The sequence below is a fragment of the Ammodytes marinus genome, assembly GCF_949987685.1.
Source record: "Ammodytes marinus genome assembly, chromosome: 7".
NCBI classification, from domain to species: Eukaryota; Metazoa; Chordata; class Actinopteri; order Uranoscopiformes; family Ammodytidae; genus Ammodytes; species Ammodytes marinus.
Genome location: NC_137211.1, coordinates 32,446,288 through 32,471,085, shown reverse-complemented (window position 1 = coordinate 32,471,085; position 24,798 = coordinate 32,446,288). Strand labels below are relative to the sequence as shown.

Sequence of the window (24,798 nt, the reverse complement as noted above, 5' to 3'; positions counted from 1 at the left end):
CTGATGTTCATAACTGCATCTTCAAACGAGACCATCAGTGAAAGAATGCTATTTTTATATAGTTGATATTAATGCCTTTGCTTAGGTACAATCTCCTGGGAACTCAGACAAAACGATTAACGGCAGACAGACAAACTTTAATCAAATTAAACAAAAAACAAAGAAACAGCCTCAATTCCTTCTGCAACATAAACTAAGTCTTTATATGTTCTTATATGTGAATTACAAAATGCCAAGAAAAAAAATGTGATGTTTGTGTGCTGGCTCTGTTTAGTTATTTCCATCCAAATGCAGTAAAATGTGTAAGCTGTAGGATGGCTTCCAGACTCAAAAGTAGCAGTTAAAGAGAAGCAGTAGAGGGCAGCAATAGTTTAGCAGGTGAAATAAGTGCCATAAAAGGGAAAATCACTGTGTATACGTGTGCTTATCTTAGTGTATGTGTGTGTGTGTGTGTTTGTGTGCTTAGCATGTTTGTGTGTGTTGTGCTTAGCGCGTGTGTGTGTGTGTGTGTGTGTGTGTGTGTGTGTGTGTGTGTGTGGAATACTACAGCCAGTCATAGGGCCCAGCCATCATTTGATTTCCTTCCCTCTGGTCAGGAAAAATGGCGGTTATCTATATGACTCAGGTGCAACCCTGATAGCAATATGAGTGACATTTGTTATTATGCTGAGATTCTCTCCATCCTGGTGCGTTTGAGTGGCGGGCGACCTTGTATGGTGCGTCGGGAGAAATGCACTGGGTTGATAGACCCCCCCAGTCACCATTCATACGGCCTTTACCCAAGCAGATGAGAGAAGAGGCGCTAGCGTTGTTTGAAAAAAGGAAATAACAAATTTCCCCTCCCACAGCTCTTTGAAATGATATACAGAGTTGAGTGAGAAATATGGGTCATAGCAGCAGTACGAGTGTGGTCCAAGAGAAAGTAATAAATGCAGGCGGAGAAAGAGATCGAGGTAAATAGGATGAGGAGGAGCTGAGGTAGTGGGGGGGGGGGGGACACACACACAGAGTTAAAGGAATACTTCACCCATATGGAACCGGCATTCTATCATTATAAAATCACTATTATAATATAATGAATGAGGTTTTTCTTCCCTCTGTCTTCCCTCAGTCTTCCCTTGGCCCAGCTGTCCTGTTAATCCTAGCCCTTACTGTGATGTCACAGTAAGGAAAATGTAGGGTTAGACAGTGAGACCATAAAACACTCTTTCTGCCTTTTCTCAGGCTAGGATGAACCAATTTAAATTTTTTTTTGCACATTTATACTAAATAGGATCTCAGAATTCAATACACCTTCATATTCATATTGAAGTAGGTCTTTAATACTGTACCAAGCGGCTAGGCAGGCAGGCAGGCCTCCACAGGGGAGTTGTAATCAGCCAGGCATGTTGACAAGCCTTCACAACACACAACCTGCCTACTTCTTTCTGCTTAATCCGCCCAGAACCCCACAGCCGCAGTTCAGCTTAAGTCCTGATGAGGGTATCAACAAAAAGCCATAAAGCTGGAGGCTCTTGATTTTGTTCTTTTGGTTTTTTTCCCTCGCCTCAATGACTGAATCCTTCATGCTTTCTAGGCTCTTCTAGCACCCCACCCCTGTTTCTAACGCACACCTCCCAACAACACAAACTGTTCTGTTCTCCCTCAGCGTGCTACCCGTGAGCCTTTGTTGAGAACAGTCAGCTAAACTCTTAACCATACTATTTCCTCCAAGGAATAGGCCAGTGTTGTATTTGGCAGGCTTTAATATGGCAAAGTGTGAAACTGAAAATACAGACAAAATAATATGTCAGTAATAAAGTTACTTATGAGTAAACAGGTAGGTAAAAATACAAGAAATACAAATTAGCTTTAAGTAGCAAGCAAAATAGTATGACAAACATTCAACAGGCATGTCACCGAAAATTAACGTGTAACTTTAGCACAACAAAAATGTAATTCCTCAAAATAATCATCTGACACCAACATAAAAGACTTAAATAATGTAAAACTTACAGTTGGTGCCATCTAAAAGATACACAGAAGGATGGCAGTGGATTGTCTCTGCATGCTCTGTAACTGCAACATGTCCGATTTTCAACTAATGAAATAAACATCACTTCCTGACTACTTCTTCTTCTGTGGTTCTAACAGGAAGTACAAACTCTGCAGTCTTTCAAACTAAAATCAAACACTAAAGGGCATATCACTTACAGTTAAGTTACAACACACAAACACTGCCTTTCAAAGAAAACAAGAGAAGCCGTCACAATGCAACAACAGCAAAAACAACAGCAGTTTCCCAAATGTATTGTCCAGGGGTCATACAGTATGTCGATCTCAGCTGCTTCCATTTGAAAAATAAAAAAAAACATCTTCAAATTAGACATGTAAATTCAAGACCTCAATAGGTCATCTATTTATATGTGACTTTGTAAAATTAATAATTGTATCATGATTCATGACAACGGTGAAGTAACAAACTTTGATTTAGTACCGTTCATAAACAAAAAAGCTTATCCAGTCTGTCTGCCGTAAATCGTTTTGAAAGTTCCTGGGAAAATGGGACCCTTGGCACAGCATTAATAAAATGAAATAAAAATAACATTCTTTCCACTGATGGTCTCGTTTGCTGCTACAGGTCATTTATGATCATCAGAGGAAAAATTTGACTGTTTCAGAAACCTTTAAAAGTAGGATATTTAATTACTTGAATTATGAAATAACACTGTTTAGGTGAAATAAGCCAATACATAAATAAATAAAATAAATATGTAATTTTCTAGGTATGTCTATGCAACATTAATTATTCTACTAACAGACAATGTGTCATTCCTACAGGCAATATTCAGTCCTTTAATGGTGGCACATTGCCATTGCCATATCCACTCCACATAGCTGTAAATCCAAGAAGGAAGTGGATGGCAGAGCTAGGTAGACGGATGAGGGAAATGAAAGACTCTACCAGACTAATCACCAGATTAATAATGTGGTCAGCCTCTCCTGTCTCAATTAGTGCCAAATCAGCAGAGGTTATTAGCCTGGCCTTAATGTAATGTGATAGTGAGCTGATCTAAAGCAATGCAATCCTTCATGTAGAATGGTGTCAAAGGGAGAGGTACATCTGCTGCCAGCCCTGTCGACTACAAGGCCATGCATTTGCCTTCTCATTAGTTTCCTGCCCCAATGCGACATCAGTCACAAATCCTTCACTGTTCTTAGTGAATCTTCCATCTAATAAGTGAAATCCTAAAAGCTCTCTTAAGCCCTCTGGTTATCTCAACACACTGTCTTTTGGAGAGAAAGTACAGATCTCACCTGCCTGATCCAGTCTTGAAATTTGGAGAAAAAACAACATATTTATAAGCAAAAAAGAAAATGAACACCCCTACAAAGTGATAAATAGAACCCCAAAAGTGTGACTTTTCTTGACAGTTTTTCAGCAACGTCTGCTCAGAAGTTTCCCCAAAATATGATTGGCTCCATTTTACTGAACACAAGGACATGGATGAGCAGTACTTGGCAGTCACTAAATAGCCTAGCAACTGGCATTCAGGCCAAAGAGTCAATTCTCATCTCTTCAGACCAGATTATCTTCTCTTCATGCCTTCAGAGTCATCTCTGTGTTGTTTGGCAAACTCCAGCCATGTTGTCATGTGACTAGATTTCTTAGTAGCCCCGAGTTCTGACACGTTTGGACACTCCTCCATTTCTGCAGAGAATATCTGAATCTGCTTTTTCCAGTTTTCAAATGTGTGCAGTGATGGAGCCCACTGTACTCCTTGGAACTAGCAGCACTCCAGCTTCTGTCTTCCTCCCTCTCTTCCTCCTCCTCCTCAGATCTGAGCCTCAGTAGGATTCTCTCTGTGGAGAGCTTTTTGAATTTCCCGGCTCTCACATGCATATGAACCTTGACACATTTTAATAGATAGGTGTGTGTCTTTCCGAAGTATTTCAAATCAATTGAATCTGCCTTGGGTGGACTCTAATAAAGTTCTATTCCCAATCTACAGTCGGTATGGAAACTTTGCATCTCTGCACTTCTTGTATCAGTGCTACTGTACTGCATCGTTAGGCACTGCAGCCTGTCAGCCAAGCAGCTTGTCAAGAGCTAGATCTAGGAAAGACAATTGTTAATTGTCATAATCTGTATTCTCAGTCACATTCTCTAGGTAGAAGTTGCTTCAATGTCGACTACAAAATTGCAAACAATTTGATGTTGTGCCAATAATTATGTACTTTTTGGGTGAAAATACAGTAAAAATATGTACTATGGAGCTAATGAAATACAGATTCCTTTTGAAACTGTGTATACATTCAAGAGGTATTTCAAAGATCACCTAAACAGCAGGTAAGATCATTTTGAGATGCACTGCCATATGTTTACTGATTAATGAGCTACACTAGATTTGATCCATGTAGTCTTAGAATATATACGTCTTAAAGAGACTTCATATTATTCTAAGTTTTGTATATTTATTATAACTGTCTTGCCACCAAAGTCAAAACACAAAATTGAGCATTTGCTTTCTTACTTTTCTTCATCTAGATGAGGCTTGTGCCAACTGCTCTTTCGGGGCAATCTGCGACGCCCAGAGTGGACAGTGTGTGTGTGCATCGGAGTGTGTGGAGTCCCACCAGTCTGTGTGTGGAAGTGATGGCACCACCTACGACAGTGAGTGTGAGCTCCACGTGCGCGCCTGCAAAGAGCAGATGGACCTGCGAGTGCTCAGCCAAGGAGAGTGCAGTGAGTAATGCATACATACATTCAGGATGGCTCTCTTACTGATTGTTCTTCAATCCCAACATCAAAAGAAGAAGATAATTGATTCTAACCATCCTTATGCATGGAAATCCCATTTGAATGTATTCCAGAGATGTACTAAAGGCCAACTCCATTACTTGATTTTTTGTGTTTTTTGCTCTGATAATGCACTGATCCGCCCCTCTGTGTGTGTAATTCAGAGACATGTGGCAGCGCGGTGTGTGCCTGGGGCGCCCGGTGTGTCCACAATAAGTGTGAGTGCCCACTGTGCAAAGGACAGGCCTTCTCCCCGGTGTGTGGAAGTGATGGCAACAGCTACGACAACCAGTGTGAGCTGCGTCTGTCCGCCTGCAAGCAGCAGAGGAGGATCGACTCCCAGCCCGGCAGCTGTGACCAAGGTAGGAAATGTGCTTTAAAACGCTGTAATTATGTCAACCAATCGGCCATGGTGCAATTATCTTAAAGCACTGACCTGTGGTACAGTATCCAGTCAACTGTGGGCTGCCGTAATGACTGGATTTGCCACCATGCAAAGTGGCAAACATGGCAAAAGATGGACTAAAAGCCATAATGAGTGTCTATCAAGGACACTTGTTACATGAACAGACATGACTTCTGGGTGATTAGGCTCCGGTCAACCGTACACTTTACAGTTGATATCTTCAGGCGTTGGCTGTTTTGTTTGGTTATTTTAATCAATCTATCTCCTACACTCCATTTCTTCAGCTACCGTAAACTCTCGAATAGTAGCCAAGCTCTTTATTTACCTCAACTTTAGACCCAGGCGCATATTAGAGAAAACACTTTATTTTAAATGTAACTTTTTATATTGTTTTTTTGATCATATTATGTTCAGAAGTCTTCTAGTTTTTCAATGTGTTTCTGTTCTTATTTGCTTGAGCTGCTGGTTGTTGTTATTAGATGTCTACTTTGCCATTCTTTCATTATGTGTTTAGCTACTGTCATTGGCCCTCATTTATCAATTTTGCGTGGAAACTGGTGCAGATTCTGGCGCAAATACCTCCCTACGCCAGGTATCGCGTGGGATTTATCAAACAGGCGTATCTCGCCAATCTCAGCGTACGCCAGGCCATATATTGATAAATGCGGCGGATGGAAACGAGTGTATCACGCCCCTATATTTTCTCAGTTTAGAGGCCTCGCCCAGAGGTTTTACGACATGGATATGCGCAATACGGCACTTCCCTGAAGTAGAAATTGACAGAATAACAGCGAAAGTAGAAAAAAAGAGTTTCATTTCGGAGCATTAGCCTACAAGCAGCATCAAAGAACGACAGAAGGCAGCAGTTAGGAAGCAAATAACTGCTGCGGTCAACAGCGTTGGTGTTGACTCAAAATCGCCACTAAAAAAAGCGTGTTGCTGTTCTGAAATGCAACCAACTGGGGGTGCGGGGCTGCGGGCATAATATAAGTGGTGGAGGAGAAAAAGACGCACCAACTGTCCGATAATGGTCCCCATAAAATAAATACACGTCTGCAGAGATTTGAATGATTAGAATGTATTGGCCCTTTTAGATAGCACTATTCAAAAGGGTTTTAAAAACTAAAAATAACACATTTTGCGTTTGTATGACAGCATGCGCTTGGCACGAGTGGTCAGCCCGGCCGTCAGCTGCACAAGCCGACCCGGCAGCGATCAGCTGTGAGAGCGCCCACCGTCCTGCTCCACCAGCAGATAGGAACAACGTGCCGGTTAACGGTGGAAATTAATCGCTCGCTTTAGCATCAATGACACATTAAAAGAGGAACTAACATCTACAAAGTGCGTCAAATAAATAAAATGTTAAGCTGAATGTTGTGCCGTGTATTTTTTTGTATCATAAAGAGCAGTGTAGGCCTACTACATATTTAATACTTAGGCTAACATTTTGAATGAATGCAGCCCCCGTGCCTCAGTGTCCCCCCAGCTGCTCCAGACGGAGATAACTGCCGCAGTCCCATGCAGCGCTCCTAAGTGGCCGGTGTGTGCACTATTGAATCAGTGCTCCTACTCAGTTGCGCACCATAAGCTGCACAATTTTAAGTGATTAATATCTTTATTACGGTCTGAGCAAACACTGCATTTGTATTATCTTCTTATAATTGTCCAACAAAGTCATCGGCTACCCGGCACAGCCTGCACTGCGAGTCCATGCTGTTTACAAAATTGCGTACACGAGCTGAGAGCTGGCGTGGGATTTGAGCGTATCCTACGCTCACGTCCATATTGATAAATGCCGAGATTTGCGTGGAAATGTACGTACACCCATTTTTCTGGTCTACGCAAAATTGATAAATGAGGGCCTGTGTAACTAAACACAAATCCTTTCAGGAGCTCGTAAGGCTTTAAAGGGATAGTTCAGTATTTTTGAAGTGGGGTTTGGGGTACGTATGCATATTTAGTGTGTTACCTTATGGAGATGGCTATCAGCGCCGTCATTTTAAGAGTTTGGGGGAGATGGCGCTGTAGCAGAAGTCAGCATTGTACTGTTGCACATGGTCCAAGCTTAACTATTCAAGCTTAAGTGAGTGTGTGTATGAGTGTGTATGTATTTGTGTATGTCTCTGTGCATGTCTGTGGGGGTGTGAGGGTTGGGCTTTTTTCATTTTCTTCTCTTGATTTTATTTGCTGTTTTTCTATTTCTCTGTTGTTGTTGTTGTTGTTGTTTTTAATCTCTGTAACGCACTTTGAGCTACTTCTGTATGAAAAGCGCGATATAAATAAAACTTGATTGATATTCATAATTACCTCAAACAACCACTCTTCAATAATACTGAACTATACCTTTAAAGAGGACCTATGATACTTTTCGACTTTTATGACCTATAAACGTTGTTATAATGATTTATAGTAATGTTTAACCATACTAGAGTATCAAGTAATTATGTACATGCATTTCGACGTATTCCCTGCTGACCGTCTGGGGTGGCTATGCAGAGCACTAAAAACTATCGCAGCCGGTCGAGCCGAACTTGTTAAAATTTCCGGGTTGTGTCTGTCACGCTGGGGTCGTTTCTGTCATGTTTCCATATATGGTAATGCTGCCGCTCAGGCAAGCTCCGGCTGCATGCCCCCACCTTCCTTAAAATTACCCGCTGCTGGAAGGAAGGTAACCAATCGGAGTGGGGTTTGCAGCAGGGGGGGGGAGGGGCGGAGAAGCTCAAAGCAGTGTGTAGAGAGAGACTGCTGTGCTCGCTAGGGTAAGAGGAAGAGTGTCCCGAAAATCTACATAGTTTTTTGTGATGTGATTCGTGTCAGGTTGCTCTATAGCAGTTTTTAACAAGAAATGAAGACCAGAAAAGTAGTATAATAGGATCTCTTTAAAGCCTTACAAGCTGCGGCGAGGCTTTGTGTTGAGGTACAATGATAGAATCTAAACACGGAATGAAACAATGGCAAAGTAGAACAAACGTTAATGCATTAGTTTGAATTCCCCCACTTCAATAATACTGAACTATCCCTTTGAACTCACCCTCTGCCTGGCTGGCTTTTAATGTATAATCTATGGAGGAAGCGTTATGTTTTATTGACAGTAGCCTGTCAATAGAAAGAATAGAAAAATAATGAAGTATGTTAGTGAAGGAGAACAATATGTCTGATAAAAGAGAAACTGAACAGAATGTTGGTGTGTGTATCGCATGAACGTTTTCCTGAATTTACCATAAAAAACACAATAGCCCATGATAGGTCACGTCATTTCACTTGGCCAGGGTTTTGTTTGAGTATTTATGGTAAACATTTGATCAAGGCCTTCTATCCAGTTATGATTTTAAGTGTGTGACAGACAGAAAAAAAACAGTCAACAGACCAACAATTTGAGTATGCCTGATTTCTACGGCTGTAGCCCTGTAATGGCTCTACATTCTGAATAAAGGAGACGTAATTCACCATGCAAATCATATCTGGATCAATGCTGACAGTGAGCGGGGCAGGAAGTCACAGTCCTTGGGTCTTGGGAAAAGCTGTGGAGGGAGTTCCAGGCTAAAGCTGTGGTTGTCAGGCAGACATACAGTATTCTGACTAAACCAGTGAAGTGCACTAGTTGTAGACGCGTCATGACGTCAGCAGGTTCTTTCTGGCGATAATCCTGGTTAGGGCTCGTTGATGTGGGCTAAAACAATATCTCCATACTGTATGTTTGGACTTTATCGATAGATGACATAAAGTGTCTGAATATATTTCAAATCTCTTCTAGAGCACATCAAAAAGGCTCAATTTAAACTTAATCGATGTTTGGACGTTGCATCGATGCAGTTTGATCGTTCGCAAATCAATCGATGGATCGATCTACATCGATCGTTACACCCCTAATTACTAGTTGATACAACAGCATGTGAAAAACCACAACGTTTCCTAGGCCATGACGAGCGTTAATCGCGCGATAAAAAAATTGACGCCGTTAAAATGGGTTTGTGTTAACGCCGTTAATAACGCGTTAAACTGACAGCACTATTTTATTTATTTTTTCCTTTGTAACGTTTTAACTTGTTTTAGACATGTTCTCCATTAACTTTTGTGCAGAGAAGATAACAACCTGCTGCCTGTCATCACATTGACAACCTAAGTAATATTTACATGCAGAACAGGTTTCGCTATATGATAGTATTTGTTTAAAATACAGGCAAATTTACTTTACATTGCCTTTAAGTCAATTGAATAAATGATGTGCAATAAATGGGAGCTGACTGTCACTGTATATTAAAGTGCTGCCATTGTTGTGGACCAAAAACTCTCTGTGAAGACGGGGTGAAGATGGACTTGCTCCAGATGGAGTTCACAGTAGGATCTGGGACTTTGAATGGTGTTCCACTGTTAATTTTCTAGTAGGAGGTCGTAATAGTTCCACTCACCAGTTGTCTGGAACGAAGCATTACTGTTGTCTCGCTGATGTGCATACACATACACACGCTCTGTCCTCTGTTGGTTGTCTGGTAACAGGCAAAATGCTCTCTCTACCTACCAAAATGCACTGCCTAGTTTATGCTGCCTTAGTTTGTGTTTCCTTTCTTCTGCCTCTCATACTTTCTCTGAACATCCTCCTTCCTGTCATCAGTTGCTCATTTCCATTCAGAGAGAACCATCAGCCTTACATAAAAGGATCTTTTCTTTCTCTCCTCCCTGTCGCTCCCTCCCATTCCACCCACTCACGTCTCATTCAGTCCTGCACTCTTCTCCATCAGAACTGTGCCTCTTGACAAAAGGGCCTCTGCTTTCACAGATAGGGGTGGAGATGGGAGCGTCTGTTATCGATGGGTTTCACCCTGGGGGTGAGCACTAGTCTGCAGGCTCTGTCCCTGCTCCTCTCAACCTCCTCCAATCTGAACAAGAGCCTCCACAGGAAGCCTTGTGAGATTGTAAAATGATCAAAACCAAGACGCCTGTTTTCCTCCTTGAAATATATGTGTTTGTCTGTGGAATATTCTTCTCTTTGGCTACACACTGTAAAAAGGATTTGTCATTGATATATTCAAGCCAACTGCCAAGATATAGGGGTGGTAGGTTTTGGCAAAATGAGGAGTATATATGGTGTAATACAGGACACTGTCAGAAGTCCAAAGACTGTATTTTCTGGCTCTGCTGCAGACAGCAGCATAGCTGTAGATCAGTGGTGTTCACAACCCCAGCACTCTATGCTTCATATCTAAGATATGCTGGAGAGCACGTCAACATGTGATTTATTGGCTTACACAGACCTGACTTAAAACGCATCCTCATTAGTCTTGTGGGGAGGGAGTTAGGGGGCGGCACGGAGCATAAAAATGGAAGTAGTTTTCTTCGGCCTTTTGTTTAACAGTAATGAAAAATGACAGTGTTCCCACTGTTGGCCATAGAGGGAAATTTATCACCTGTTTAATTTCACACTCGGGTAGGCCTGGCCTCAGCTCCTTTTTCCACAGACACTGACAAAGTGGCAAGGGAGAGCAGTGCATCACCTAAGGGGGCTCGGGCCCTTTTTAATTGAATAGACATTTAATGAACAAGATTATGAGCACAGGATCACACAGTGATGCACAATCCACACCGTGCTCCCCACAACACACAGATTGAATCAAGAAGGTTCCAAACGACATGAAAGGGCACGGATAAGAAAAATGCCAAGTGGGATGCTGGGTGGGGAGAGAGCTCCTGGAAGTGAGATCAGCAGATTTAGTCTTCCTGGTCTATCCATCACAGGGCTGATAACCTTCTGTTGAACCAACAAAACTTCCTTTTCTCCTTCTGTCATCTCCAAACACCCCCAACCCTGCTCTCTGTTTCACTATGACACTGACATACATCCAGAGCAGGCTACAGGGACTGAAGTGTAGAGGGAGGACACATACACACGGTGCCCTGCCATGTCCTTCAGCAAAATACATTGTCATTGTTGATCTTTGCCATTACACACACCTCACAATGAAGGGAGATCTGTTAGGAATGATAGGTTTCCAAGTTGACATTCTGAGTAATTACAACAACACTGTCCCTACCTCTGCATGATGTATCCCTTCTGATTTTTTACCTTCTGCTGTACGTCCACGTTTTATCTTAGCAGTAGAATCAACTGGAACATTTCTTGGCCTCTTCTTGGGATTTTTCTGAGCTCCTGCACTGGTGTCGGGGGCGACACCAGTTTGTAGATGCAGCCATACTCTGAAATACAGAGAGTTTTGAGGAGGTAATAGGCTTAATTAACTTTGTGTCAACTTGTTTGGCGATGGCTTGAATGTAACCGAAATTGAATGATTATGAAAAAATTGCTCACTATAGCTTTAAAAAAGCTAGTGTTATTGCACATCATCACCCACATTTATAAAGTGCACAGATGTGCAATGTCCTATTGCACATGTTATACACAAACAGACGTGTGTGTGCAGGTATTATTGCACATGAATTAGCATACATAGTTGTATTTATGTACGCACTATTGCACATTATTAGCATCACTCTCCGTTAGCTTTACCACACTCTTCTGGACGGCTTTGACAATAGGCATCTCCTCCATCACTTGTAGAATTATTCCCACTTCTACATCATTGTAATGTCTTTTTTTCCTTTCTGCTTCGGACATTATTCTTATGCTATTCATTTCTCTGCTGAATTCTGTCTTGTTAATGGAGCTCCCTTGGCTAAATAGACTGCAGCTTTCTGACATGATTAAATGACCTGAGTGAAAAAGGAATGGACGGACGGGCAGCGCAGAAAGAATAGCTGATGCAGCCATCTTAGATGGGCATGTATTCATTGAAAGGTTCACATGCAGCGTGGGCGGCTGGCACATCAAGGAGCAACAGCTAATTAGAACCCCCCGCGCCCTTCACTATTATTTATTCCATTCCAATGTCTTACCTCTTTTATTTATTTATCTTGTCACCGTAAGGGGGCCTGAGCAGAATATGAATTGGCTACTCCTGCACATTTCCTTTGACTGTGTCTTGCTGAGTTGGCGTACATAACACAGATACCGCTAGCCAACCACCAGTCTTCTTATTAGTTTGTCTTTCTGATCAGTTCTATAGTCAGCTGACTTCTCATTTTTAAAGACGACATCTGAAGACAAATACCTGAGGTAATGTGGCTGCGAGCTAAAAGCCATTAGCCAGTTGCATTAGCTCCTGTCACAAAATGTTAAGTTTAACTCAGACTGCGGGTTCCCAATCGATAGTCGGCTACAATGGCAAATTCAAGCCAAGGGGATTAGGGGTCGGAGGTCCTGCTGGTTTAATATGGAGACAGAGCGAGTCCTTAACCAGAGCTGATGTTTGTGGCCTCTGAAGGTCTCCACAGAGCTGTACCCAGCACTAATGAAGTGAAGGCCTAGTCTCCACTGCATCCACCTTAAAGCTGTCAGGGCCCATCCATGATGATGGCCCATATCAAAGAACATGGCCCTCCTGCACGCCAACCCACTTCCATAATCTACTTTAGAAGATAGGTTATGCTAAGTGGCACTTCCATCACTAGAACATTGATTTCACCATTAGAGGAGAGTTGAATGAGTCCTAACATTGGAAGAGGGAAGAGAAAGAAACACTCTGATTACTTGATGCATTTTGAGTCTTTTAGCCGTGCTAGGAGCTTTAATGCATTCCCCATTTTTTTAATAACAAAATGGTTTGAAATGAACTTTGCCTTCACACACATTCACCTAATCTCACCATGGAGTTCTGGGGGGGGTTTGTTTTCCTTCATGTATCGCCCTTTAAAGCGTGGGATTTCTTCCCTTGTGCCAACGTTTTTCAGTTCAACAATGACAATGGTTTTGTGAAGACGCTACTCCTAGACAGTGATTATGTGATTTTTTTCTTTCCTTATTGGCCTTGCTACCTCTTTAACCAGTAACAAGAGGTCGGAATGATATAGGAGCTCTCTTACTTTGATTTCAAGTGCCCTTGGAAAGCAAATGAAAGGCCTTCCGGTTTCACAATTAAAGAGTAGTTTGACATTTGTTTTTCTTTTTTTTTGTAACTCAAGCGATAATTTGATTTTACAGAACACTTTGCAATTAGTTGAATTCTCATATCAGGAAGCAGGCACCCATAAAACAGTTCCTGCCACCAATGCTCTGTGAACACACAGAGGCCTGAGTTAATAATTCCCTCCCCCTTTTTCTGTCTCTGATTTAATTGAAATGAAAAGGATGCCTCGCTGCTGGTGCAGAGATGTTGTGTCTAATTTATTTAGTCAATCTTTCCCCCAGCTCGCTACAGTCGGTCATTATCTTGTACTAGCAGCAGTGCCTTTGGCTCTCTCAGTGCCAGACAAATGTAAATTGTTCTAACTTTGTGAAGTTCCCTTATGCGTACACCTAGCCTTAAAGCTGGGGTATGTGATTTCTGATCGGTCAAAATTAACATGAGATGTACACTTTGACCAATCAGAGCGAGGCTCCGATTCTCTGTTCTTATTGGGTGTTGAGACTGTCCATTCACTTTGGCACGACTTTGTTGGTGTGTAGAGCGTGTCAGGGAGGGATCATAGGGGAGGCACCAAAGAGAACAAGTGGAGCGGTTGAGGTATTTGGATTCGAATCTCTATCCTAACTGCCATTTTCTCCCCAAATCCTCCACCCCAGCTTTAACTTAAAAAATAAATTAAAGTAATGTAAGACACTGCCGGCAACTAATGCAATGATACATTTCCCATTAAGTCATTTAAAGTCATTCAATTTAGGTTCTGTTATTCAAGGTCTTAAAAAGTCTTAAAAGGTCTTGAATTGTTGGAGGGGAGGTATTACATAAAAATAAATAGGGGCATAATAAATGAGCGTGCCTTTTCTGTTTTTCTTTTTTTATTTATTGTTTAATTGTTACATTTTTATGTTTTATTTTACCTGCATTTAATATCCTTCAATGCTAAAGTGCATTGAATATGTGTTATTCAAACTTAAAGGTGCTACAAGGAACACTTAAATATTTCTGAAACTGTCTAATTTTTCCTCTGATGATCATAATTTACATGTAACTGCAAACCAGACCATCAGTGCAAAGAATGCTATTTTATTATTGTTTTTCCTAATGCCTTTTTCATGGGTATACGCTCACCCAGGAACAACAGCTGGCGTAGTAAAAACACTACCGCTTTTGTCCAAAGCGGGACGCTAGAATTAACACAAACTGAAAGTTCCTTGAAGCACCTTTAATAAAAACTCTTAAATCAGTATATACTGTAGTGTAGTTTGGCGATTGCTGTTGCCACAGTATTGGCATTATTTTTTCCTTTTAGAGGTCTTAAAAAGACCTAAAAGTCATTGAATGTGTTCTTTTCAGAGACCTGTTGTATTAATGCAGTGGTGTCTTTGTGTGTGTGTGAAGCAGACTGTGGCTCGGGAGGGTCGGGCTCGGGGCTGGAGAGCTGTGATCAGGACCGATGTCGTGTGTATGGAGGCTCCTGGGACGAGGACGCAGAGGACGACCGCTGTGTCTGTGAATTCAGCTGCCAGAGTGTGCCTCACAACCAGGTACGGCAACACCAGCCACATTAAAGCACTCGCAGGATTTAGTCCCTGGAACACAACTGATGCAATTTGTGTCAAGAAAGCTTCACATTGGAGCACACATAATGTTAGTTACATGCTGCTATCTACTTCTTCTATCCTGGGAATATGTCATATGACTCCAGGATTCCAAGGAGAGCCATATGACTTATGCAAATCTGCTCGGAAATTATAATAAAAATCACTCAGCTACTAATCATCCCAATTTTTCTTTCAGGTGATAATTAATGGTTGCATTGCAAACAGTAACAGCTTTTATTACTATGCTCCCCATTTAAATCATGCAAAGAATTGTCACTTACTGGCAAACATCCATCTCAAATGTAAGAAGACTACAAGGAACGTTCATGAAACAGTCTAATTTTTCCTCTGATGATTATAAATAACCTGTAACAGCAAACAAGACCATCAGCGGGGGGGAAAAACCCTGCTATATTTATTGTATCATTATTAATGCCTTTGCTCAGGTCTGAAACCCTTCAACTTAGACAAAACAATTTAATGCAGACAGAGAGGAAAAGCCTGTGTTTATGAACGCTATCAAATCAAAGTTTACTTTGCTTCACCACGGTCATATTACCATTATTAATTCTAAGATAGTCACATATAAATACATTACATCGTGGCCATGCATCCTGCCATCTCTGTTTCACTCTCCCTGTGTCATTTATACACTGTTGAGAACGGTTGGACATACAAATAAAAGTCGAAATGATTAGAAATGGCTTGACATGTTTTATCTGTCCGAGAACTACATACGTACATAACATTACCCAGGTATGCATCACTAAGAAGTAGTGACTATACCATAAGCCTGTTAATACAGGGAGGGAAACCAGCCTGTGTTTAAAGCTGACATTGTCTAATGCTCAACTGTGTGATCCCTGTGCAGGTTTGTGGTTCAGACGGGAAAAACTACAGCAACGAGTGTGAGCTGAAGAAGGCCAGATGTGAGGAACAAAAGCCCTTATTGATTCAGAGCCAGGGAGCGTGTGCAGGTGGGTACATTACAACACTGTCATTAGAGTGCCAATGACATTCCATTGTTCCACTCATTCCATCCATTGATGTATAACTCTGACAGCTCTGCTGCTGTCTATGACTATGTAGCCTTAAGCAAATGAAGTGGGAGAAGGTCAAGGTTAAATAAGGTATGCATGAATGTGTCATTTGCTATGGGGATGGTTGACCCTACACATTGTGGCTATCAGCAATGCTCTCATTCCTGTCTGGAAACTGAGAGGTCCACTGGGGTAAAGACTCTTCCTCAAGGGCACATGTATGGACAGAGCTGATAGCACTAATGATCCACTGTCTCTGCCCACACATTCAACAATGGAAACATTTACACACGTGCTTTCTCCTAAACGCTTAGGATACCACTTCACCCTTTTTCCTCTGATGATCATTATTGACCTATAACAGCAAATGAGACCATCAGTAAACAAATTTATATTAGTGCTGTCAAACGATTAAAATATTTAATCGCGATTAATCGCATTAATGTCATAGTTAACTCGCGATTAATCGCACATTCTTATCTATTCTAGCCTAAATGTCCCTTGATTTCTTTTTGTCCCCTTATTTTTTTCTCATTTTAATGCTCCTATCACACCCATTCTCTACACCCTTGTAATTCAGTGTATTTCTTCTAAAATATCATAATTTCCAATTCAGTGCAAATAGACAACAATGTAGATCTCCCCCCCAGCATACACAAACATAATTGGAACTTCCTTTTTTATTTAAAAACCAAACCATAAAACAACATAGGCTATAACCTATATAAAACAAATTAGTATTAAGGTGGTTGCTGCCTAAATGTTTTGGGAGTCGTTTATCCACGACTTATTTCAGACTGTTTGTGGAGTGGACACACCATACACTTGTGTGCTGGTGGTTGGTTTGTATGCCGCTGCTGCAGCCGAGGCTTAAGTCACCGTTGATAGCGAAAAATTTAAGTGAAAATGAATGACTGGCGGCTGCCACTAACGTTCATGGAGGTGTTGGTGGGGGCGCAGGGTTATAAGTAGGACTTTTGCAAATGAAAAGCTTTCTTTTCTGTAGGACTTTCCGCGTAGTCCCCGACTCACAGACACACACGGAAGACTAGTGAAGGTCGCACAGGTGAGCTAGGAAGTGCTAGGTTCCGGTTTCTGCTTCAAAATAAAAGTCAGAATTGACTTGACGTTTTGCCAGTTAAATGATTTTAATGTGAAGTTACGCTGTAGGACATGTTCCGGTTGGCTTAACAGTAACTTAATGGCGAGCCATATGAATAGTTTGTGGTGTTTCAGTTGTTCTAACATTACTAGTTGATTCAACAGCTTGTGAAAAAACCACAACGTTTGCTCGGCCATGACGAGCATTAATCGCACGATAAAAAAATTGACGCCGTTAAAATGGGTTTGCGTTAACGCCGTTAATAACGCGTTAAACTGACAGCACTAATTTATATATAGTTATTATTATAGGCATACTAAGAGATTGTAATCCAGAACACTTTTTGTCAATATCATCTAATATCTACACACCATCCGCTACCTGTCCGCGGTGTGTGCGCTCTGAAAACAAGTCAGGGTGTTTAGTTTACACACTCCGCTAACAGCAATCTAATAAAGCCTGGCTCAGAGCCAGCAGCCGCCAAGAATGTCGTAGGTCAATGTTTCAGGGAAAGGCCCAGTCACTTAGCCTGGAAATCCAGACCCATATCTAGAACGATAGTAATTCCCAACTCAAGGGGCGGCTCCTACTCGTGCATTTCAAATACCACTGCACGCAATTGGATAGCACTACAACCAATCAGAGCAATGAACAAGGCAAATTTACTTTGCCAGAGCCTAGTGGCATGTCTGGATTTCCAGGCTACCAGTCACTCACTCTGAAGCTGGATCTCGATTCAGGGGTTACAGCCTACGAAGGCTGCATTTGAAGACCGATTGCGTCATAGCGGCGTGCAAAGGCTTGTTCCATTTGCAACGATTTGCAAGGCTCTTTCATATGCGGCCGAGAAATGCAGCCTTCGTTTCACGGTTTTGAAGGCTGCAACAGATGGATCCTTCGCGGCCCAACATATCCCAAGATTCATTGCGTTTTTTTCAGAGATGGCATAAAATAAAATAAAAAATAACAAAACAGCAACGTGTTGCTCCATCTTCTTAACTTTTATCTTCCTTTCTTTTTTTCTTGTACTTTTTTTTCTTTTCGTCTGGTAAGCAACTTCTTTTTCTTTTTTCCTCCGTTGACAAGGCTGTCTCCTTTGGCAGCAATCAGGGTTGCTAGGCAGCACAGGAGGCGAGTCGTCACGCAAGGTAACGGCTTGTTACGCAAACCAGAAATGCTCGTAAACGGAGACCTGCGTAGACCGTCTCGTTTAACAACGCTCGTTCGGCCCTGGTTCGGCCTTCGAATCGGCCTTCATAGACCGCGATTGGGATATAGCATGTGTCTCAACTACTGCCGTGGTTAGTATAAACATAAAGAAACGTTGGCTGGAGATGGCTCACCCAACCTTTAATGCCTTTGCACGGGTCTGCTTTTCCTGGAAACATGCAAAATGATTTACGGAAAAGCCTGTGACGCCACTAAATTACTTCCCCATCGTCATATTACTATTATTAATCTGACAGTTACATTTAGTTTAACTTAATTTCCTCATTGCGGTGCACCCTACTGTCTCTTTCTCTCTCTCTCTCTCTCTCCTTCACCTGTTTCCTAAACAAATGACCCCCCCCCCCCGGAAAAAAAAATACGGAAGCCGGAAATGATGGGGCGGCTCTCTAGACCATAAACATAGATAGAAATACGTATTTATATTTATGGACCATAAAGAGCACCATTTTTAGCAGAGAGTGTCGAGCATGGTGTCGAGCAGTCAACAAGGGTTGATGCATGTGAGTACTCGCTGAACGAAACAAACAAACACATTAAAACAATGGCTAACTGTTGTTAGCTGTTTGTGCTACCCGCCTCACTTCCGGGCTTCACTGATTCGCTAGCCCTCCACAAATCAAATTGCTCCATCGGCTCAAAAGAAGCCCGACGACATCTACGACGACCGATTTCATGGCACACACCAAACAGATTCTACGACGGCGATTATCGGGCCGGTGTGTCCGGGCCTTAAAAGACACTACCACTTTTGTCTAATGGGGGCACTAGAATCAACACAAACGTAATGTTTCTCGTAGCTCCTTTAACCGTCAGACAAAACACTTTCTTTACATGTAAATTCATGGCATTTATAAGTCCCAAAAAGTTGTCAGATCAGTGGATAAGTAGCAAAGGTTAGCCGTCTCCCTGGACACGACCATGTTAAATAAAAGGCATTTGCTCTGATGCAACACAGGCCAAGTAGCAGAGCAAAAGGCACTTAAGGGATTTGGTGTGATCATTCCAGTCTGTTTGATTCCCTGCGGGTCTGAAATAGAGTAGAATGGAGAGAGTTGAAGAGAGTGCGAGAAGGCGGACACTGCCTGTGTTTTCACACACATCCCTGCAGAATCTTCCCCTTCCATAAGCTGGCCTCCTTGGGCGCTAACTGTCACGCCTCTGTACCATCCATGGCGAATCAATCCCCTTTTGAAGAGCCCTCTATGGCTACCAATGCCCTGGGCTCTCCTGTCCACGGGCAAATGGGAAAAAACTGAGACATTGGGGAGTTTTTACTGCCCTCCTTTACTTTAGCAATGTAAGGAAAATACTTAATTGGACTTTCACTCCAGAAAGCTATCAAAGCATTAGCGCAGCGTGAAAGACTCCTTGTTCTTTAGAGGTTATGATTTTGGAATAACTTTGCATCTTTTACATACGGTCTCAACAGCCTCATCTCCTGCATGCACATTTGTAAACTAAGCCTCTCATAGTATTTCAAACAATCCGTTAAAACTTAAATCTGGGTCAGGGATTTCAGCTAAAATCTATAGAAATATTTATTGGATTTATTAGACAAGCCGACATGTGCAGCTGTGCCCTTGCTAAGGATGAAAAAGACTAGCCGCAATCTCCTCAGAGGAGACAGCCCTGAAAACAGGCGGTTAATATTGCACGTCATAGTTAACTGTATGTGCCTGACAATGGCCAGTGAAGAGGAAACAAGCCTTGAAGGGGTGGAAGAGCATGAGAAATTAAAAGTTCTCCTTGTCCTAATAGGCTTAGTACAGATAGCTGAAAAGTTAAATGAACTGTGTCCAAAGCCCCCATCTCTGGAAGTGGGAAAGCACTGGAAAAAGAGCGAGCCGAGTCATCACCATTAGGCTGAGGCTCATATCCACACCAGTAACAGTGTGATTTATGGCCCCTGGAACTCCAGCCTGCAACTCCAAATGAGCAACACAAGGAAAAGAGATGGGGAGAGACAGAGGGAAGAAGGGAGGGGAAAGAATTCTGTTTTATATTGCTACAACTTTATCTTTTACTCAAAAGCCTGGAGAGAACCTGTCCATACTGTGTGCACGCTGAAAAAACAAATCTAGTCTTAATAAACAACCTGGGCTCTGTAAACTGGTATTTCAACAAAGGGGCTACAACACTGTAGCTAGCAACTTGCCCCGTTTACAGAGCCTAGACTGTTAATAAAAAAAATATATATTTTCCGGCACACATAGTATGCACAGGCATAGCGGATGGGTGAGACAATATTCACTGATTTGGACTAAAAGTGAGTTTTACAACAAGCGTTCTCCAGAATCACTGACTTTGAACAGTGATCATTTCTCCTTTGTCAATCAGGCTGTGCTGGAGGACTGCCAAGTTTTCGTGACGTTGAATGTAGTTCTTTATACTGAGCTGTCACACTGGTTAGAAGGCTGCTGCATCCTTAGACAAAGGAGCACTCCGCATACAGTGTCTGTGCACTGCAGGCACAAGCGGCTTGGTACATTCCTTCACATTATGCAGCTGACTTTTAGTGTTTCTTTCGATTTTTTTTTTCAGATGGGGGACTTGTTTGGCAGGGGCATAATTCCATAATATTAGACAAGAACAAATGAGAAGAACATACCTCCTAGTAGGTGGTAAATGTCAGCTGCCGTGCATTCACCAGCTAACAACATTGTTTGTTTTCTTCCACTGGAGGTAATAGCTGATTTGGAGGCATTGTGGAGGAAGTAGAATATAGAATAGAATTGTTATCTTGAAGGCCGGCTGCCAGTCTCTCCACCTCTGGCCCTACAGCCAATCTCATTGTTGGCAGAAAGTTGCATTTTGCTCCCAGACTGTGTTGTGTCTAATTCCAACATAATGACTCAAATGTTGCTGGTCTTCTTTGTGTGCACCCTCTCAGCCCCAGCTGAGGCTCCAGCCCCCCAGCACTGCAGTGTGTCTGTGTACGGCTGCTGCTCCGACAACGTGACCGCTGCCTCTGGAGTGGGCCTGGCTGGATGTCCCAGTAAGTCCTGCTTCCACCCTTCACATTCAATGTGTCCTCAGTTTGATATTTGCATAATAAAAAAAAAATGGTAGATACTATCAAGCTATTTCTACACACGAGTAAGGGCTATACATAAGGGCTATGGGAGAGAAAGAAACTAGAGGAGGAAGTTTTCTTGTTCATGATGCCCTTGGAGAATATAGAGGAAATGTGGAGATTAAACTCAGCAGGTAAAGACCATAGACTGTAAATGAATTAGGTAAAGACCGCAGTAAAGCTGGACTGTGGACAGATTCAAACTGCCTCCATCAATAACTCATAAGTAAAACGTTTTTAAAACACAATTGATAGATCTTCAGGTAGAAAATGGGCTACAACTTCATAAACCAGACATTCTCTAAGCTAGACTAATAGTATAACATTGCTCTCTATATGCAGTGGGCTGTGAGATGAGGCCGGCACGCCTAATAAACGCAATGCCAACATGAAAAATATTCAATACCTTCACTTCAAACGTTTATCTTATGAGTTATTGATACCGGAAGTTCAAATCAGTCCACATCTTTCCAGCTTTACCGCAGTCTTTACCTGTCCATTTTTTTTTTTTTTTTTTTTTTTTTTTTAACCTTTATTTATAAAGGTATATCCCATTGAGACCGAAGACTCTTTTGCAAGGGAGACCTGTTTTCCATTCCCACGTTACCATTCACACAGACATTCATACACCGATAGCAGGCTAACTATCGACATTCACACGAGGCAAGGTGGGTGAAGTGTCTTGCCCAAGGACACAACAACTATGACACAGGTGGCAGGGCAGGAATCGAACCTCTGAATCGAAATCCCCTCTATAATAATAATAAATTATCTCTATGGTGGCCCTAATAGTCCTTGGTATATTTCAGCAGCATATATGCCATGCCGTTGTCCATTACTGCACATACACTGCCAAAGTTGCGGAGCTGAAAACGTTTCATTTTAATTAAAGGAATAATTGTGATAATGACAACAAAGATCTTTCCATCTGATGATGTTGTCCAACGATAGAACAGAGGAGAACATGCTGCATCAAGCTGTTAGCTAGGAGCTATTGTAAGAATGGAGAAAAGACATAAGGAAATATAGAGATTTAGGGAAGGATTGACTGTTCTAAGCAAAACTTATCCACCTTTTATTTTTGGATTAGGTCTTACCCAACATTTGAGCGTAGCATAAATCTTAGCCATTATGGACAGCTGAATGCTCCTCTTGTAATGTAGCATCAATCAGTGATGTATTGCATATAATTTGAGTTTGATTTCTTCTGAAGCAGAAGTAAAAAGTGTGATCCATGTGTAGCACTGTAAATGATTACAAGTAACTAGGGCTAGATTCTAGGTTAATGACAAGACTGAAAGGCAAGTTTGAACTGTGGTTCATTTATATAGCATTAAAATGGTAAATCCACACATAAATCGGTTTCAAAATACATATTTTACCATAATAACCATTAAAAAACAGATGAATAAATTGTGTATGCGAGGTTCGTCGGACCGTTTACACTAAAGTATACAGAAGCAATAAAGAATAAAAAAAAAACTTCTGTGCCTTTTGAAAAGACACAATGCATTGTGGGGTGGTTGAGTAGGAAAAGTATCCTATCGATCTATACACAAAATCTTCCCGGAAGTTAGTACTCATCCGGGCATTTCTCGCCTACACAAACTTGCATACACAACCGTCACATATTCAAATTGATGTCAAAATGAGTATGAGTAGGATGAGTAGTATGGCTTTTCAAACACAGCCTCTCTCTTTCGCTCACCCACTCACTCCCAAGTGACACTACACCGATTTGCAAATTTGTTGTTTACTGCTGCACTCGCTAAAGGAGTATTACCCCAATTATATTATCACAAAGGTACAATGTACAACAATAAAAGTTTTTTATATTATAGCCATGTTTATAGTTTTTAAATTGTAGTTAATTTATTAAAACATGCAACATATTAGATTAGATTCGTTTGGGTCATTAACCTGGGGTACACATGTTTCTCTGCTGTCCTCAGGCACTTGTCAGTGTAACGTGTACGGCTCTTACAAAGGGACCTGTGACCCGGCCTCGGGCCAGTGCTCCTGTAAGCCTGGGGTGGGGGGGAACAGGTGTGACCGCTGTGAGCCCGGCTTCTGGAACTTCCGCGGCATTGTGACGGAGAACATGAGCGGCTGCACACGTAAGCAATCACTTCTCTTTTTAATTTCTGCATGGGGTCATTTCAGACAAATTGATATTCCACACAAAAAAAAATTAAATCACAAGTTTGAAGACTCTGGAGCGGCTCCTTCTCAGACACCTCAGGCCTCAGGTGCAGCACGCTCAGGACCCTCTACAGTTTGCCTACCGGACAGGGGTTGGTGTGGAGGATGCCATCCTGTATCTCCTACTCCTTTAAATGTCTTCTAATGTGTTTTATGTATTTTAATCTTGCCCCTGTAAAGCACTTTGAGTGGCCTTGTGTTTGAATTGTGCTATATAAATAAACTTGCCTTGCCTTGCCTTACACCGGGCCCACTCACATCTGGACAAGGGGGCGGGCACAGTCAGAATTATTTTCCTAGACTTCTCTAGTGGCTTCAACACAATCCAGCCCCTCATACTACAAAACAAACTGTCAGCTATGCATGTGGACCCCCACCTGATAACTTGGATCACCAACTACCTCACAGACAGACCACAGTTTGTTCGATTAAAGGACACCACATCGGACATCTTAATCAGCAGCACTGGGGCGCCTCAGGGGACTGTGCTGGCCCCTCTTCTCTTCACCTTATACACCTCAGACTTCAGCCACAACTCTGAATCGTGCCACATTCAGAAGTTTGTTGACGACACAGCCATCATGGGGTGTATAAGGGGGGACCAAGAGGAGGAGTACCGTACTCTAGTGAGTGACTTTGTCACCTGGAGCCATGCAAACCACCTGCAGCTCAATACATCGAAAACTAAAGAGCTGGTGATTGACTTTGGGAAGGCAAGGCCACGCCCCCAAGCAGTGGAAATCGATGGGGTAGAGGTGGAAACTGTGGGCAGCTACAAATACCTGGGAGTGTGGCTGGACAGGAAGCTGGACTGGGCAATAAATAAAGACCACCTGTACAAGAAAGGCCAAAGCAGATTGTACTTTTTAAGAGGCTGCGATCCCTCAATATCTGTAGCAAACTCCTGTTTATGTTTTACCAGTCGGTGGTCGCCAGCATCCTCTTTTACGCTGTGGTGTGTTGGGGAGGCAGCACAACCAAGAGGGACTCCTCCAGGCTGGACAAGCTAATCAGGCGGGCCGGCTCTGTGGTCGGCATGAAGCTGGATGGTCTGGTGACAGTGGCAGAGAAGAGAACCGCAAATAAGCTTCTGGCCATCCTGGAGGACACCGGCCACCCTCTGCACACTGTCATCAGCAACCAGAGAAGCTCATTCAGTGACAGGCTGCTCCTCCCCAGATGCCGCACCAACAGACTCAAGAACTCATTTGTCCATCGTGCCATCACACTCCACAACTCCACACATGGAGGGAGGAGGGGGGGCAGGAGGAGCACAGTGGCTGGTGGAACTGATGGAACTTAACGATAACAATAACAGCTTGCATAATCTATTTATTTATTGCTACACACTCCATTTCTTAAACAAGGTCAAACACAAATATAAATTAATAACTGTTGCTAACATCTGC

The 24,798-nt window shown here is 42.2% G+C and overlaps 1 protein-coding gene across 2 annotated transcripts in view; it reads left to right on the top strand.

Moving 5' to 3' along the window:
- agrn (agrin) overlaps nt 1–24,798 on the top strand; it is a 502,577-nt gene that overhangs the window by 400,132 nt on the left and 77,647 nt on the right. The window contains exons 9-14 of one of the 2 annotated variants that reach the window (XM_080031352.1): nt 4,529–4,726; nt 4,945–5,142; nt 14,543–14,685; nt 15,614–15,719; nt 21,005–21,109; nt 23,140–23,304. In XM_080031352.1, the coding sequence (XP_079887478.1) occupies nt 4,529–4,726; nt 4,945–5,142; nt 14,543–14,685; nt 15,614–15,719; nt 21,005–21,109; nt 23,140–23,304 (915 nt within the window). Of the gene's footprint in view, nt 1–4,528; nt 4,727–4,944; nt 5,143–14,539; nt 14,686–15,613; nt 15,720–21,004; nt 21,110–23,139; nt 23,305–24,798 lie in introns of both variants that reach the window. The other variant, XM_080031351.1, reaches the window with a different exon arrangement.